The sequence below is a fragment of the Tamandua tetradactyla genome, chromosome 22 (genome assembly GCF_023851605.1).
Source record: "Tamandua tetradactyla isolate mTamTet1 chromosome 22, mTamTet1.pri, whole genome shotgun sequence".
NCBI classification, from domain to species: domain Eukaryota; kingdom Metazoa; phylum Chordata; class Mammalia; order Pilosa; family Myrmecophagidae; genus Tamandua; species Tamandua tetradactyla.
Genome location: NC_135348.1, coordinates 47,000,484 through 47,019,464, shown reverse-complemented (window position 1 = coordinate 47,019,464; position 18,981 = coordinate 47,000,484). Strand labels below are relative to the sequence as shown.

General features: G+C 43.2%; 1 protein-coding gene and 1 long non-coding RNA gene across 9 annotated transcripts in view; both read right to left on the bottom strand.

Moving 5' to 3' along the window:
• Positions 1-18,981, bottom strand: part of LOC143666379 (uncharacterized) — an 86,955-nt gene that overhangs the window by 16,870 nt on the left and 51,104 nt on the right. For 2 of the 8 annotated variants that reach the window (XR_013167573.1, XR_013167574.1), the window contains exons 4-6: positions 18,318-18,441; positions 2,099-2,161; positions 46-1,223 (exon numbers count right to left, since the gene is read on the bottom strand). This is a non-coding gene — a long non-coding RNA (uncharacterized LOC143666379). Of the gene's footprint in view, positions 1-45; positions 1,224-2,098; positions 2,162-6,036; positions 6,792-18,317; positions 18,442-18,981 lie in introns of those variants that run through there. The other 6 variants (XR_013167575.1, XR_013167577.1, XR_013167572.1 and 3 more) reach the window with 5 other exon arrangements.
• Positions 3,937-4,128, bottom strand: SMIM43 (small integral membrane protein 43). Its single transcript, XM_077139609.1, has one exon. It carries the CDS (start codon positions 4,126-4,128, stop codon positions 3,937-3,939), a length of 192 nt encoding a protein of 63 aa, XP_076995724.1.

The window sequence follows — 18,981 nt, the reverse complement described above, 5'->3', positions numbered from 1 at the left end:
GCGCTGGACCCACACCAGGAGTTGCCGACCCCAACTCTTTGTTACCTGAGAAAGCATGAAGCTCCTAATTTGTTTAAGCCTCTGCTCAGGGCAGTAGTTTCCTGCTCAATTACTAAAAATAGCAATCCATCTTGATTTCCAGTAGGAAAGTGCGATTTCCATCTGAGGATAAAAATTGTGCCTGAAAAGTCTGTATGTATTTGCTAGTTCAAATAACTACACTGAGTCCGGTGATTTTAACTTGAACCCACCTAGGTCTCCACTGCCTGTCTACCCAGTCCAAGCAAAGAGTAGAGGAGAGGATGAGGCTCATTCCATAAAATAACCACTATTTAGGAAAATAAGAGGGCTTTTTAGCTTAATAGGACAGGACTTTTTTTCTGGGTGCCTGTTTTAATTATTGTGCTAAACACAGGTTTGTCCTTCTGAGTATCCAAATTCCTGTATGGTAAGATATTAATCAGGTCCTTATTTAAACTACAATTTTATTTATTTTATGTAGAGAAATTAAGAGATGGAGACTTGAGAACTTTATTCTACTTATATAAATTTTTAAAAATCTACATCAAAGATGTACAGTTCAGTTCTCAACATCCCCTTGCCTGAGACACCTAAGAGTGATTCCTAATGATCCTGAAGTTTGAATTATGGATTTAGTTTAAATAAGCATAAGAAACTCAGAATAGCTGTAAAAATTAAAAACAAAGTACAGTACTCTGCAGATGTGCATTTTTATTATTATTCTAAAAGCCCTGGTTTAGTAAGCATGATTTAGAGAAAATAAACACGCCCACCATCCTAAATGATTTCTTTGGCCATTTAAAAATCATAACTCTATTGGCCTTACTTTGAAAGTACAGAAAAGATTTGAAACAAGGAATGTCAAGCATTAAAATTAGGGTCCTGCATAATTTTTACTCACCTAGTTCCAAGTTTCCACCCCTGCAAGTGCACCAAAAACAAATCCTGGCACCTCCTCATTCCCAGAAAAAGCCAATATATGGCACACTCCGGGTAAATTTTATCTCTGTCATATTCTCATTCTGTGGAGTCATACCAGATGGCATCAGTCCTGCCTCTACAGCTGTGCCCTAAAATTGAGGTTCAGACACAGGAAACTCGTTTATTAGATTCTGTGAGATTTTGCAGGTGTAAATGTGATGCCATTCTTTGTTCGCCTTAAACCGGTTATCTTTCCAAGCAGAACTGCAGATCCATTGTGCCTACAAGTTTGGGAATCAAACAATCAATATTTTCCTGGTAAGATTTGATGTCATTTTAAATGTAGCTGAAATACAGAATCAACAATGAAATAAGAACAAAATACTAATGTTATATAATAACCTAATTATGGTTCATTTCCTTTTAGTGCAAGAAACTCAACTTGGCTCCAAACGTTGCTGAAGAGTCACTGAAAACGTTTTACTGAAATAAAACATAGGAATCTTCTATAATGTAGTTACATTTATATAATGAGCAGATATTTTAAACGTTCCTGACTTTTCAAATGCTTTAACGTCTAGCTTGTATTTACAGTCTTCAGGTATAGACTTGGCCGAGCAGTCTCAGAGCCTGGCTGCGGTCACTGGACTGAGCAGCCAATATATAAAAGCCTGGACCCTGGACTCACTCACTGTGGGTGTCAGGAAAGTAGACCAACACCAGGAATTTACACAGGTAGCCAAAAGGAGAGCTCCAAGGTCGCTCTATTTTGGGAGAATGGTCTATGTGGGGCTTTGGAAAAATGATGCTTAAATGAAGAGAAGGCGGCAGCTCATACCCAAGTGCCAAAGTTCAAAAGGCGAGTCCCTAACAAAGCAGGGGCAGGATGGAAACCGCAGCATATTCTGAGAGCACGATGTGAGGAACCATAGTTCCCAGAGTTCAGGGCCCTGCTCCAGGCAGGGATTAGGTAATAGGAATAAACAGTATTGTTGCCTGGGTAAATGGAATTCAGTAAGTAATAGATTAGATTAGGAGCTTGTAAAATGGCAAAAGAATACCAATTAAAAAGGCAACTACTCACTTCTTAGGAACCCAAATAAGTAGAATAAGCAAAGAGATTGATTTAATATTGAGATGGCAACAAATTACTTACCCTGGGTTCTACTCTCTGGTCAAGGAAGAGTCGGGATGGGGAGACCTCTGGACAGCAGCGGCACTAGGAAAAGAGGAAAGGATTACAAAACGAACAGCCAAGCAGGCGGTTAAAATAATTTTCACTCTGCATTCTAGTTATTTATAGAGTATGAAATGATTGTTTTCCAACCTTGTAAACAGCCCAGTTGCTAATTAATTATTCCTACACTTATTTTCAATATCCGCATTAGCCACAAAACCCTGTAACTACATAGCATGCAGAAATGCTAATCAATTAGGGAACTATTGTTCACTGTATAATACAGAACCTCTGCGGCAGATCACAGGAACTCAAACTGGGAATTCAAGTCAAGTCTTACTACATAGCTCTAATAAAGAGGTGTATATAAATGAGAATTTGCTCACAGTGCTATGTTTAAAATAAACCATTTATTTCATTAAGGCCTATCTGGCAATGTGAAATAGTGGGAAATTATCTGAATGTCTCAGGGCAAAATGTTTTCCCAGAAATACTCACCTGAGACTATTTTTTCCTTCCCTGGGATTATCAAAATAATTGTTTCCACTTCATTTTGATATTATCATCCTGGGCAAAATTTAGCATAACATGCTTTTGGCCTCTCTGTATGGTCTTTCTTTGCACCCCAAATTACCAGATATTTTCGTGATGGCCATGATGACACGGTGTAAGGAACTACCCGCAGAGTGAATATACAGCACGTGTCTCGGCTCCAGGACCCCTCGCGCTGCTTCCCAAAGGAGCAGACTGACCCGTGACACCGCAAGCGCATCACTCCTCAAGCCAAATTCCCCGTCCTCGGAGCAGGCGCCGCGCTGGGGCTCCGGTGGACTTCTTGCCCCGGGAGACGCCACCAGCTGCCCTCGCGCTCCCACGCTGGCGCCGGCCGCTCCCCCGCGGGCCTGGAGCTGCGGAGGCGCGGCGCTCGGCTGGGGCCGGGTGGGCCGCGGGCGCCGCTCCCCCCTGCTCAGGCCCCTCGGCCGAGGGACGGCCAGGGCAGCAGCTGGGCTCCGGAGGTCCTGACGACGTAAATCTAGGAAAGGGCACCCGGCAGGTGAAGTGTGTGTTTCCAAAAGTAGCGCTGCCCGGAGGGCGCCTAGGGCGCAGTGGTGAGAGGTCCCCCTTGTCCGTCCCCGGAGACGCCCTCCTTGTTAGACTCGAGACCCCAGACCCGCCCCCGCCGCCTTCTCCCTGTCACCGCGCTGTGCAAACGGGGCTCCTCGGGGTCCCGCCACCGTCCCGAAAGCCACACCCGGGGGAAGGGGTAGCCCTGAGCAGCGGCGCAGCAGCCCTGCGGCCCGGCGTCGCGAGTGGAGCCCGCTCACCCGTGAAGGCCTGCGGCCACCGCGCGCGTGGAAGCGATCCTGGGACCCGTCGGGTGCACCAGATTCCACCCGTCTCCTGTCCCAGAGCCCACACTTCTTCACAACAACGTGGGTATTCGACGGACGTTCGACTTTGTTTCGGGGCGTCCGGCCGGAAGAATCTGAATCGGTTAGCCGTGCCCCCTCGAGTGCACGCTGAAATGCAGCAGGGCTGGAAAGGGGAGCAGACGCTCCAAACCACTCCGATTCCAAAGTCTGCACTTCGCCCTTGGCGCGGTCACTCCTCTGCCCGGAAAACCCCCGGGGCCCTTCGGGGGCGCGCAGCTCCAGCCCGACGCGTGCGCCCCTCCCTCCCTGGCCCCCAGCGCGGCGAGACCCGAGGTCCCCGAGGAGACGCGCCACGGCCCCCGCGCTCCCACCGACCTGCCCGCGCCGCAAGCGAGGCGGAGCGGCCGGACGCCCGCACCCCGGGGCTGCCCCCTGCCCGCGGCGTCACACGGCTTGCTCGCGGGAGAAGCCCCAGGGCTCCCGGTGCAGCGACAGGCGCCCGGGCTGGAGAGGTCCGGCCGCGCTGGCCACAGAGTTCTTCAACTGCTTGATGACCACGAAGAGCAGGAGGAAGAGGAGAAAGAGCAGGAAGAAGAAAAGCGCCAGGTAGAGCAGCAGGTTGAGCTCCCACTCCATGCTGCGCGCTCCGGCTGCAGCTCCGCCCTAGACGCGCCGCGCGCCGGGCGCCCGGCCTGGGCGGGAAGGGTCCGCACCAGCCCCCCAGCCGGAGCACCCTCTCTCCGGTGCACCCCTGTCCCCGGTGCACCGTCTCCCCGGTGCAACCCTGTCCCGGAGTACTCCTCCCCGGAGCACCCCTGTCTCCGGAGCACCCTCTCCCCGACTCCTCCAGCAGGCAGGCGAGGGGCCGCTCGCTCCGCCGAGACCCTCTCCTGCACTCGGGGGACCGGAGCGGATTTTTCCAGGAGCAACTTCAGCGGGAGGGGACACCGGAGAAGAGGCTCAGCCTCTGGCCGCCTGTGCTGGTGTTCTGCGAATGATCTGAGAGTCCCATCCTGGGCATCCAGCGGGCTCCCTAACCCCATCCCCTCCTAACTCATTTCCCTCCTGCCCTAGCTTTCCCAAAAGAAGGGTGATGCGCGGCCCAGAGACCCAAAGGAATTCGAAGTAATACTGTGAGCCACTGGTTGTATACTTGGGATGGACTGTATGTGTGTGAAGATATCAAAATGTATATTTAAAACAGCAGCGCTGCAGGGGGACTCGGAAGAGCCGAGCTGTGCGCTGAGTCCACCCCCTGAGCCACCCCCCTCGGGTCGCCCGGGCACACAGCGCAGCAGGACCACAAACAGCTGGTCATTTTGAGAAGCATTAAGAATAGAACTCACTTCAAAAATTAAATTGTACAAAGCTTTCAAATGTTAGCTTGAAATTACTTTTTTTAACATAAAACATTTCACTTCAAGTGTTCCTCTCGGTCCCTAACACCTCCCTGCATTCGACTGGTTCACCCACACGGCGCAGCTCAGGGGAAACTCGGTTTTTCTGTTGCTGTGTAACACATTTTCTCAGAACTTAGTGGCTTAAAATTAGAGTAAGCGTCGGCTATCTCTCACTCTTTCTGGGGGTGAGAAACCGAGGGCAGCCTGGGGCTGACCCTGGCTGGGGTTTCTCATGCGCTGACCCGCAGAGGCTGGCAGGGCCGTGGGCCCGCCCTGGGCTTCACGCGGCTGCTGCGGGCCGCCCCTGGGCCGGCCGCCCCTTCCACACTGCCCTCTCCACCCGCACCCCCACGGCATGGGAGCCGCACGACAGGGCGGGGGTTGCAGGTCCCTTACAACCAGCTCCAGAGGTCAGAAACCACGGCTTCTGCGATGGGCACGGGGGGCCCGCCCTTGTCAGTGTCCCAGCCCGGGGGCCTGAGTAGCAGGGGGAGGACCGCTGGGTCCTCGTGGAGTCTCCCTTCGCAGCTGCTGGTCAGCAAATTATCATGGCGCTGCTGGGAATGTCTGAGGTCCTGCTTCCAACTTCATTTCATCCCTGCTTAGTGAAGTTGCAGGGACAGCCCCGGGGAGTGAGTTCAGGTGGTGAGGCCCGACAGGCGCACACAGTTGGGCTGCGTGGGTAAGAGGCCGCTCCAGGGCCGGCGGGGATGCTCCGAGACACCATCGTGGGAAACTGGAGCCGGAAGCCTCACGGCCTGATGCCACTCTTAGCTCTACCTGTCAGCGGTCACCTCAGCTCTGCACTCAGGCCCCTTACCTGTAACACGCTCGCTCACCTGTTCCTTGCGTTTGTTGGGAAGATCAAAAATGAGCGGGATGATGAGAGAGCACGTGTTTTGCCCACGTGCCAGGCAATATTATTTAGCTGAGGGCCCCCAATGGTATAGTTTACTTTCAAACTTGTCCCGGCCTCAGGCCTCTCCATTAAGCATCCTCCTGCGCACAGAATCTCTCTCTGCCGATAACATGATATTGATCCACCTCAGGCACGTGCTGGAGCTGGCTCATTCCAGCTCTCAAGAGCCGATGGCTGAAGTTTCAGAAATTGTCCATTACTAAAATGTAAATTATATAAACTTAATCATAAATTATATAAAATTACAATTAAATAAAGTATGTTTAAAGTATTAAACAACAAAGTAATAAATACTAAGACCTCATCACTTTTTAACTATAATATTTTACTCTCATCCATGTTCCTAGGGTTCGTTAACCCTTTTGTATCAGTACAGTGGAAACCCTGCAGGGCACTGCGCTCCTGTGCATCTCTTCACAGCACTCTCTCCCTACAGAGCTGGATGTTAAGCATTTGCCAGCACAGTGCTGTGCATGGGGCTGTTCTGAAGTTTAGCAGAGCTTGGTGGTTCTTAGATGGCCTAGAATCCACACTCCCCATGCTGAGCCCCACCGTCTCCAGTGCATGTAATCTCGGCAAGGGGCAGATCCAGCCTACGTCCCGCTGCCACCTCCCACTATGGACATGGAGAGGCCCAGAGACATCTTTCCCCAAACACATTAGGATGCAGTGTGGGGAGGACAGGAAGAGAGGGACCATGATACAAACCCAGCCAAAGAGCCTTGATTCCAGGACAGCGGTGCTCAGGCATGGCCGGAACAGGAGGGAATACATGAAAGTCAGCTCACCCCCAGAGCATCCCAGGGAGGCTCCAAGGGCTGGATCAGTCTCTGACCTGGGGCAGTTCTGCCTCCAGAGCTCCCTTGAGGCTTGCCCATTTCCCAGGCTAGACCTCTGGCCTTCTGTCCTTCCTGTGAGCAGCAGCTGGTTTTCGGGACATGCAGGTAGCAGGAACGCCAGCTTGCAGTTGAGAATTTTGACTGACAAAGAAAACATTAAATACGTACTTTGCACATGTGAAATACCCATGAGCAAAAAAGAAATAGGCCATTTGGCACATTGCCATCAAGGTATCCAAGCCATCAAAGGATGGATTTGAAAAAAAGGGAGTAGGGAGGCTTTGTCTTCAATAAACGAAAATTTTCTTGACTCAGAGTTGGGTTTTTGGATCTATCTTTCACTACCAAGTGCTCATAACATTTTCAATTTATAATATAAAATTCTAAGTAAGTAGAGTACAGGTTACCAGGGGCAGGGGGTCAGGGCATACATTGCTTAATGCTGCAGAGCTTCTGTTTGAGGTGGTGAAAGAGTCGGGAAAACAGATGTTGTGGATGGGAGAACATATTGTGAATGTAATTAATATCTCCGAATTGACACTTGAAAGTAGTTAAAATGGAAAATGTTGAGTTGTATATATGTTGTAACAATAAAAAGTTTTTAAAAAATTCTTAATCATTTTATTGAAACCAAATTAAACAAATTAATTAATTGTTTTTAAAACGATTTTAAACAATTAAACAAATTAAAACCTGATTTCAGTCTGACAACTTACTAAAACACATGCCTTGAACTCTATACTAAGTGTTTTCAACTTGATTATATATTGCAGTTGTAATCTTCTGCTTTCCCCTAAGTTCATGGAAACTTCAGAGGTGGTGCACAGTACTCTTCATGCATTTATAAAATAAAAACTGGTCCATTAGGGACACCCAAATCAATAGGCCAAGCCCTTGATCTTGAGGTTTGCTCTTGTGAAGCTTCTGTAGGTAGAGGAGAAGCTTAGACTACGTATAGCCATGCCTAAGAGTTACTTCTGGAGGACCTCTGTTGTTGCTCAGATGTGGCCTCAGTCTCTCTAAGCCCAACTCTGCAAGTGAAATCATTGCCCTCCCCCCTACCTCGGACATGACATCCAGGGGTGAAAGTCTCCCTGGTGACATGAGAGATGACTCCCAGGGATGAATCCAGACCTGGCACCATGGGATCAGTAACCACATCCTGACCAAAAGGGGGAAAAGAAGTGTAACAAATGAGGTATCAGTGGCTGAGAGAATTCACATGGAGTTGAAAGGCTACTCTGCAGGTTGTTCTTACGTAAGCTGCAGTTAGACCTTGTTACCTATCATAACCTGCCAACCCCCAACCAGGACCATTCCAGCCAATCCTAAAGAACACCCAGGGCAATGTATAAGATTCTACAAAGGTTCCATGTACTAGGGTAACTTTCCAGAAACTTAAAACCTCCAGATGGGTCCCTGGACCAGGTAAGTCCTGAAATGCAGAGGGCCCAGCCTCTCCAGAACATCACCTAGCTCCATCCCCCTACCCCATATTATCAACAGCTCCTTCCAACATGAGAAAGTTAGAATGGACATAGCCCACACCCCTAAAGTGTGACTGAAAGATCAAAGGTGATGAGAGAAGGTAGGGTTTCACAAAGGAGTGTGAGCGCTGAATCAGTTTATTGATACTTCTTTTAGTCTCCAGCATATTAGAGCAACTAGAAATAAAAACCTAAAATTGTGGAATTATAATGCATACCAAATTCTGAAATCTGTTCCACAACTAATTGTTGCAATGTACTTTGAAATTTATTGCTTTTTTTTCATGTTATTTTTCACAAAAAAAGAAAAAAAGGAGAGAAGGAAGACTATAATAGAGAAGATAGGATTTAACAAATGAATATTACTGCTTAATCAATATATTGATATATCCTTTGGTCTCCATTGTCTTGGAGCTGCTAGAAAGAAAAACGAAAAATTGTGGAAATGTAACCCATACTAAACTTTAAAATCTGTTGTATAACTACTTGTTAAAATAGACTTGGAAATTTATTGCTTTTTTTTGTATATATGTTATTTTTCACAATAAAAAACGTTTAAAAAATAGGATAGAGCGAGTTCAGTCCTGCTCCAAGGAATAGCTGGAGAAGTGACAGAAAAAGGACCAGGGGAGCGAGTGCAGGGTGCAGGTGGCTGAGGGTCCTCTTCATTTGTGCGGGTCCTGGGTGGAAAACCGAGGAACTGAGGCCAGCCCGCTGGTGCAGAGCCCGGCGCGGAGCCCTCAGGACAGCGCCGAGGGAGGCGGGACCAGGAAGCCAGCGGGTCCGAAGGCCCACACCCACGCGTGCTCGCGCTCCGCCTCCCCCAACCCGCCCCCGCCCCCACCCCAGCTCTGCACATGCGCACACTAGCCCCATGCCCCCAGACCACCCGTGTCCTGCCCCAGCACCCTGCCCCCTCCCCCCCACGCAGGTGGTCAAGTGCTCCTCTAGGCCCGCCCACCCTGAAAACACATGCACCCCCACCTGGTCCCCCAATCGGTGCCTGGCACAGGCGCCCCCTGACCCGGATCCCCAAATCCCACCCTCCACCTGAGCCCCGGCACCAGGCCCCTGCCCTGCCCCACATTCGGGCACAGCGAGGCAGAGGGCAACGCAGGATGTACGACTCGGAAAGAGAAAGCCTTCCAGCCGGAATTCTGTCCCCAGCCAAACTGTCCTTCCACACCGAGGGCAGGGTGGTTCAGTGGTAGAAGGCTCGCCTTCCATGTGGGAGGCCCGGGTTCAATTCCTGGACCACATACTGCCCCCCACAAAATAAGAAAGATGAAACAAAAAAAATGAAAAAAGAAACAAAGAATAAATTTTTTTTAAAGTGAGAGAGATGTTAAAAATTTCACAGACAAACAAATGCTGAAAAAAATAATCAGCAAGAAACTGGCCCTACAAGAAATACTAAAGGGAGTTCTATTGGCTGAAAAAAAAAAAAGATAGGAGGGAGAGGTCGGGAGGAGGGCACAGAATTGAAGAGTACTAATAAGGGCAACTTAACCGAGAAAGAGGGAAAATAATATGTAGATCTGACAAAATCCAAAGGGTAAGGTGGTAAATTCAAGAAATATCTTTTTAGTAATAACTTTGAATGTTAATGGACTAAACTCACCGATTAAAAGATACAGATTGGCAGACGGATTAAGAAACCTAATCCACATATATGCTGCTTACAAGAAACTCATCTGAGACACAAGAATACAAATAGATTGAAAGTGAAGGAAAAAGATGTTCCATGTAAGCTATAACCAAAAGAAAGCAGAAGTAGCTATACTAATATCAGACAAAATAGATGTTAAATGTAAAGACATCATAAGAGACAAAGAAGGACACTATATACTAATGAAAGGGACAATTCACCAAGAAGAAATAACAATCATAAATGTTTAGTTGCCCAATCAAGGATATCCAAAGTATATGAGACAGAAATTGGCAAAACTGAAGGGAGTGATAGACGTTTCAACAATAGTAGTAGGAGACTTCAATACACCACTCTGCTCTATAGATAGAACAACCAGACAGAAGATCAACAAGGAAACAGAGAAGTTAAACAACTTGATAAATGAATTAGACCTAACAGACATATATAAGTCATCACACCCCAAAACACCAGGATATACATTCTTCTCTAGTGTTCATGGAACATTCTCAAAGGATAGATCATATGCTTGGGCACAAAACAGGTCTTTATAAATTTTAAAAGACTGAAACTATTCAAAGCACTTTCTCTGATCACAATGGAATGAAGCTGGAAATCAAGAGCCACCAAAGAACAAGAACTTTTACAAATATATGGAGGTTAAATAACACACTTAAAAAATATTTTTATTGCTAAATCTTCATACATATACAGTCTATACATGGTGTATAATCAATGACTCACAATATCATCACATAGTTGTGTATTCATCACCATGATCATTTTTAGAACATGTGTATCACTCCAGAAAAAGAAAAAGAAAAAACTCACACATCCCATACCCCTTACCCCTCCTTCTCATTGACCACTAGTATTTCAAGCTACCCAATTTATTTTACCCCTTATACCCCTATTGTTTATTATTTATTCATATTTTTTTACTTATCTGTCCATACCTTGCATAAAAGGAGCATCAGACATGAGGAAATAATGCACTCTTAAAGAACCAGTGGGTCAAAGAAGAAATTGCTAGAAAAAGTTGGTTCTTTGAGAAAATCAATAAAATAGATGAACCCCTAGCAAGGCTGACAAAGAAAAAGAGAGAGGATGCAAATAAATAAAATCAGAAGTGAGATGGGGGTTGTTACCGTGGACACTGAAGAAATAAAAAAAAATCATAAGATGACACTATGAACAACTATATACCAACAAACTAGATAACTTAGATGAAATGGACAAATTCCTAGAAACACACAAACAAGCTACACTGACTGGAGAAGAAATAGAAGATCTCAACAAACCAATCACAAGTAAAGAGATTCAATCACTCATCAAAAATCTTCCTATTAAAAAAAGCCCAGGGCCAGATGGCATCACAGGGAAATTTTAGCAAACACTCCAAAAAGAATTAATACCAGTTCTGCTCAAACCTTTATGAAAAAAAAAATTAAGGAGAAAAGGAACACTACCTAACTCATTTTATGAAGCTAACATCATTCTAAAACCAAGCTGGGTAAAGACACACATTTAAAAAGGAAAACTAAGGGGGTACAAGAGTAGTTGAGTGGTAGAATCCTCGCCTGACATGTGGGGGACCCGGGTTCGAGTCCCAGTTCATGTACTTCCACAAAAACAAACAAGCAAAACAAATAAACAAACAAAACAAAACATACAAATTCAACAAATGGTGCTGCAATAACAGGATACTCACATGGAAAAATAATGAAATGTGACCCTGCCCTACAGCATGCAAAAAAAAAAAAAAAAAGAAAGGAAAATTATAGGCCTATCTCCCTAGTGAAAACAGATGCAAAAATTCTTGACAAAATGCTAGCAAATAAAATTCAATGACATATTAAAAGAATTATATACCACAATGAAGTGGGATTTATATCAGGAATGCAAGGGTGGTTCAACGCAAGAAAATCAATTAATGTAATACAGCACATTAACAAATTAAAGGGAAAAATCACATGATCATCTCAATTGATGCTGAAAAAGCATTCAACAAAATTCAACATCCTTTTCTGATAAAAACACTTTAAAAGGTAGGAATCAAAGTTAACTCCTTCACTAGATAAAGGGCATATATAACAAACCAATAGACAGCATTGTACTCAATGGTTAGAGACTGAAAGCTTTCCCCCTAAGATTGGGAGTGAGACAAGGATGCCCTCTGTCACCTCTATTATTCAACATTGTACTAAAAGTTTTGGCTTGAGCAATCATGCAAGAAAAATAAATTAAAGGCTTCCAAATTAGAAAGGAAGGAATAAAACTTTCATTATTTGCAGATGACATGATACTACACTTGGAAAATCCTGAGAAATCTACAACAAGGTTACTTGAGCTAATAAATTCAGCAAGGTGGCAAGAGGATTAACTTTTCTTGATTTCAAAGATTTTTATAAAGCCACAGTGGTCAAAACAGCATGGTACTGGTATAAAGATAGAAGCATTGACCAATGGAGTTGAATCAAGAGCACAGAAATAGAGCGCCTGATCTATTTCTATCTATGACCATGTGATCTATGACCATCTGATCTTTGACAAAGCTCCCAAATCCACTGACCAGGGACAAAATAATCTCTTCAATAAATGAGTATGGAAGAACTGGATATCAATACTGAAAGAATGAAAGACGACCCTTACCTTATACAGTATACAAAATTATCTCAAAGTGGATCAAAGACCTAAATTTAAGAACCAGTACCATAAAACTCCTAGAAGAAAATATAGGGAAACACCTTTAAAACCTAGTAATAGGAGGTAGCTTCCTAAAATTTACACCCAAAGCACAAGCAAAAGAAAAAATAAATAAATGGGAACTCCACGAAATAAAAATGTTTTTGTGCCTCAAAAGAATTTTTAAGAAGGTGAAGAGGCAGCCAACTCAATGGGAGAAAATATTTGGAAATCATATATTAGATAAAGGTTTGATATCATGTATACATAAAGAAATCATACAACTGAACAACAAAAGAACAAATAACCCGATTATAAAATGGGCTAAAGATACTGTTCTAGTTTGCTAGCTGCCAGAATGCAATATATTAGAGATGGAACAACTTTTTAAAAGGGGGAATTTAATAAGTTGCTAGTTTACAGTTCTAAGGCTGTGAAATTGTCCCAATTAAAGCAAGTGCATAAAAATGTCCAAATTAAGGCACCAACAAGAGGTTATCTTCACTCAAGAAGGGCCGATAAAGTTCAGGGTTTCTCTCTCAGCTGGAAATGCACATGGCGAACATGATGGCGTCTGCTGGCTTTCTCTCCAGGCTTCCTGTTTCATGAAGCTATCCCAGAGATGTATTCCTTGTTCATCTCCAAAGGCCTCAGGTTGCATGGGCTCCTGTGGCTCTCTTAAGGCTCTGCAGCTCTCTCCAAAATGTTTCCTCTTTTAAAGGATTCCAATAAAGTAATAAAGACCCACCTGGAATGGGTGGAGTCACATCTCCCTCTAATCAAAGTTAATACTCACTATTGGGTGAGTCACATCTCTGTGGAGATAATCTAATCAAGTTCCCAACCTATAGTGCTAAATAGGGATTAAAAGAAATGATTGCTCCCACAAGATTGGAACAGGATTAAAACATGGCTTTTCTAGAGCATATAGTCCTTTCAAACCACCACAGATATGAGTAGACATTTTTCTGAAGAGCAAATACAGATGGCTACAAAGCACATGAAGAGATGCTCATCTTCATTGACTATAAGGGAGATGCAGATCAAGACTACAATGAGATACTATCTCACACCTGTAAGAATGGCTGCTATTAACGTTGGAGAGGATGTGGAGAAACTGGGACACTTATGCACTGCTGGTGGGAATGTATAATGGTACAGCCACCATGAAAGACAGTTTGGTGGTTCCTTAGGAAACTAAATATCAAGTTGCCGTATGACCTGGCAATACCACTACTCAGTATATACCCAAAAGAGCTGGAAAAACTGACACAAACAGACATTTTCAGACTGATGTTCATGGAAACATTATTCACAATCACCAAAAGATGGAAACAATCCAAGTGCCCATCAACAGACAAGTGGATCAACAAAAGGTGATATATACCTACGATGGAATATTATGCAGCAGTGAGAAGAAATCACGTACTGAAGCACACGACAAGATGATGAGCCTTGAGGACATAATGCTGAGTGAAATAAGTCAGACACAAAAGGAAAGATACTGTGTGATTTCATTTTGATGACCATAGTAAAGGTAAAATCAGAGGCTTATAATACAGAATATAGGGGACCTAGAGATACACGGAAGCTAGAGATGGGTGAATGGTTAGCTAATGAGGTTGAACTCAAATGTAAGGGATTGGATAGAAGTGAAGGCAGTTTACTAGTGGGTCTACAAGTAATATTGTAATACTGAAGGTAAACGTGATTGAAAAGGGGTTGTGTAGAGCCATGTACCCACAAATTAACACTACAGATACTAATAAGTTCTTACATGAACTACTTCAAAGGCATGAATCTTATACAAAGAGTTTATAATATTGGGGCACATGGGGAAAACTACTATTGCATGACATGGACTGTGTTTAAAAGGAAAACATCAATAGCATCACAGCAATACTAGAGGTGAATAATGGGGGGAGGGGGCTGGAGGGGCAGGGTCAAGACTTAAGGGGAGGTTTGGATCTTCTGTTTGGTGGTGAAGGTGTGTCTATTGGCTATTCTTCTCTTGGGAGCAATGAAAATTGTCTAAAATTGAGTGTGTTGATGGACTGCTGACTTTGGATATTATACATGAAGCCCAATGGACGGAGGTGGCTGAAAGATACACTGACTGAGAGGAAGAGTAGCAAAGCGTGTGTATACATATGATCAAATAGTGTGCTGCTACAGAAAGGAACCAAGTCATGAGGTATGCAATGTTGTGAATGAGCCGGTGGGACATTACATGATGCAAAACTGCCCAGAAACAAGAGAGCAGTTATTGTATGGTCTCATTTTGAAAATGCTTATAAGAAAATTGGGGCCTAGATTGTAAGCTTTTTTAACAGTCACACTTCGTCCAGAGTGGTAATTCTTATTTTTAGATTTTAAGAGGCTGTGCTATGTATGGCCTGATATTTCCCTGGAACTTTGGGTACGTGGGTGACACTCAGGACTCAGAGCAGAAGTTCTGCAGGTCTGAAGGTCAGCATTGCCATGTACAACAACTGTTAAAGAAACTGAAAAGGAGATCAGGCTTCTGTTAGAGATGAGAATGAAGTTGATTGGGTCAGGACTAAGGTAAATCAGAATACAGGCGTCAGGAAGATATTGTACTTTAGAACTTTACCTACTCTGTGAGACCAAAGCAAGAGAGGTGTATTTTGTCCAGAACCTAAATTTTCTGTAGTACATACTCTAACTCAACCTCTCTGGATAGACCATTCAGACAACCCAAACACACAGAGCCCAGAATGGTAATGAGGGCTTGTATAGCTTAATGCGGTACCCAGATACAACCCAGAGTATATTTGGCAGATAATTAAAAAGTAATGGCAAAGTCCCTTGAGGGATGGGACAAAAAATAGAGAACCAGTAAACTTTACCACGAGGAAAACTCTTGATACTATCTCAAACATTAGGGACACCCAAGTCATAGGCCAAGCCCTTGATCTTGAGGCTTGCTCTTGTGAAGCTTATTTATGTAATGCAGAAGCTTAGCCTACCCATAGGCATGCCTGAGAGTTACTTCCAGAGGCCCTCTTTTGTTGCTCAGATGTATCTTCTCCCTCTCTAAGTCCAACTCTGCAAGTGAAATCATTACCCTCCCCCCTAAGTGGGACATGACATCCAGGGGTGAAAGTCTCCCTGGCAGCATGAAAGATGACTCCCAGGGATGAGCCTGGCTCTGGCACTGTGGGATTGACGATGCCTGCCTGAACAAAAGGGGGAAAAGAAGTGCAACAAATAAGGTACAAGTGGCTGGGAGAGTTCAATATTGTTGAGAGGCTCCTCTGGAGGCTACTGCTACGAAAGCTTCAGCTAGATTTTGCTACTTATCATGATTTGCCAACCCCCAAGCAAAACCATTCCTGCCAACCCTAAAGAACATCCAGGGCTTTATCTGAGATTCTACCAAGGGTCCATGCACTATGATAACTTTCCAGAACTACAACCTCCAGATGGGTCCCTGGGCCAGATAAGTCCTGAAACCCAGAGGGCCCACCCGCTCCAGAACATCAACTAGTTTCCATCCCCCTATCCCATATTATAGATAGCCCTCTTCAACATGAAAAATTCAGAATGGGCATAGCCCAAATACCCCTAAAGAATGGGGATAGATCAAAGTGATGGTGGAGTTTTACAGAGAAGGTCGGGGTTAACGAATGAGTATGATTGCTGAATCATTATATTGGTATTTCTTTTAGTCTCCAGTGTCTTGGAGCAGCTAGAAGGAAGAACCTAAAATTGTGGAATTGTAACCCATACCAAACTCTGAAATATGTTCTACAACTAATTGCTGCAGTGTGCTTTGAAATTTATGCTGTTTTTTTAATCTGTTATTTTTCACAATAAAAGAAAAGAAAGCCAGAGGTTAAAACATGGGATTGTATAATTCAGATAATAATTGTGATTAACAGTATAACTATTAAAAAGTTCTTTCATGAAACAGAACAAATGCACGTCACTATTATAAGGAGGTAATAATGGCATGGTATATGGGGAAAATACACCTACTGCAAACTATGGGCTGTTGTTAACAGTAATATTCTAATATTCTTTCACCAAAAAGTTACAAATGTACCACACCAATACTAGGGTCAATAATGGGTGGGGGGGATAAGGAGTACGGGATACTTTGAGGGGGGTTGTCTTTTGTGGGGTTTTTTTTTTTTTTTTGGCATAATGAAAATGTTCTAAACTTGATTGCGGTGATGAATGCACAACCATGTGATGATATTATGCGCCACTGATTGTATACCTTGGATGGATTGTAGGGTATGCAAATATATCTCAACAAAATTGCATTAAAATCTTTTTTGTTTTTAAAGAAATTACACCCAGCCTCAATGCATGGGCTGGCCACTTTTGTTGTCAAGGCCGGGCTGCTCAGTGACAAGGCTGTCTATCGCAGGAGCTGAATGACAGTCAGGTGGAGTCGGTTTGCTGTGGGGTAACCTGGAGACCAGAGACAAGATAAGCAAGCAGGGGAAGCTGGTAAAGTACAGTGTGGGGACGGAGAAAGAGGCAACATGGATTGTGAGATGACAGAGGCAGCATGACTCATGAGAGAAAGAATGCACCCTTGGGGAAAAACAAAAAGGAATTACAAAACTATGCCTAACAGACAAGAGTGCACACAAACTGACAAGAAGATCAACTATATACATAGGACATGCAGTTATATTTTAAAGCGTTTGATCTAATAATTAAAAAATAAGAGTTTAAAATAACAATATTTTTACTTATTAAATTAGAAAATAGTTTCAAAATTCTAATATTCAACACTGGCAAGAATACAAAGAAATGGGCAATTTCATATACTTACATACATAACCTATAGGTTAATATAACTACCAGAAAGTAATTTTGTGAACTATTTTAAGAGCTGTAAAATATTTATATACTTTTTAAATTCCACACCTATGGACTCTATGGAAATACTCAGAATTAAGCACAAAGGTTTGTGCAGAAAGATATATACACTGTCTCCATTTTTACATTTTTTGTTCTTTTGTTTTTTGATTTTTTCTATTTTTTCTCCATTTTTATAATGTTAGGAAATCAGAAACAACTGAACTATCCAAAATTAGACAAAAGTTTAAGTAAACTATTATGTTTCACAACCTTTTCTACTATAAAATGGGCTAGTACAGGTCACCTACCACAGCTATTGAAAAATGGGCAATTTTTCATGAATGAAAAAATAATACCTAAATATATTGTTAAAGGGGAAAAGAACATTATGAAATTGTATATATATTATTATTTCAGCTATGTAAAATGCATTATATATAGAAAAACAAGACGGAAATATGTCAAAAGGATGCTGGTTTTATGGGCTGTGATTATTTGTTATTCTTACTTATAGTTTTGTATATGTTCCAAATTTTCTGCTGTTATTTTATGTTATTTTTATAATTGATACAAACTGATAAATATTATTTTTTGAATAAGCAATAATTGCCAATGTACTTAGAGGAAAAAAAAAAGGTCCAGTAAATTAGAACCAGCTTCAGCAAAATTAAAGTTATAACATTGGGATAATACTTGACCTTTTAATAAAAACAAAAAATCGCCCACCAATTATCTGAACGAAATCTTTCAGCAAATATAAGTACCATACACCTGCATAAAATTGTATAGGTAGTGAAAAATAGTAGCTACACAGAACCACAACATTCTCTGCCTAGTTTGGATGGCTCCTATTACAGGCTACAAGAAAAGTTCCAGTGTTTTGAGTAGCAACTAAATTGGTGGGTATACACAACCTTTTCCACTGAAAAATGGGTTAGTGTAGGTGACCTAGCAGAGCTGAGGGGATATGGTACATCTGAGAAGAAAAACGTTCAGGGGACTTACCAATACTGTCAGCTGCTTCCTCCTTCTTCTGACTTTCCATACAGCATTGTGGAAATCCCTCTATTAGCAGACACCTCTCTCTACTCCATTCTTCTCAATTCACTTCTCCACTACACTTAAGCTGCTGATTAAAAATAACCATGTTTTGGGAATGAAAAGCCTTCTTGACCACAAGGGGGGAGAGAGAGATGAGACAAAATAAAGTGTCAGTGGCTGAGAGATTTCAGAGTCAAGAGGTTATCCTGGAGCTTATTCTTGCGCATTATATAGATATTCCTTTTTAGTTTATGGTGTATTGGAGTGGCTGGAGGGAAGTACCTGAAACTGTTGAGCTGTGTTCCAGTAGCCTTGTTTCTTGAGGAAGATTGTATGATATATAGCTTTTACGATGTAACCATGTGATTGTGAAAACTTTGTGGTTGATACTACTTTTATCCAGGGTATGGATAGACGAGTTAAAAAAAACAAGGAAAAATAAATAAATAAATAAATAATAGATGAGAAAGAGTAAAAAATTGGGTAGAGGGAAATACTGGTGGTCAATGAGAGGGAGGGGTAAGGGGGATGGGATGTATGAGTTTTTTTTTCTTTTTATTTCTTTTTCTGGAGTGATGCAAATGCTCTAAAAATGATCATGGTGATGACTACACAACCAGGTGATATT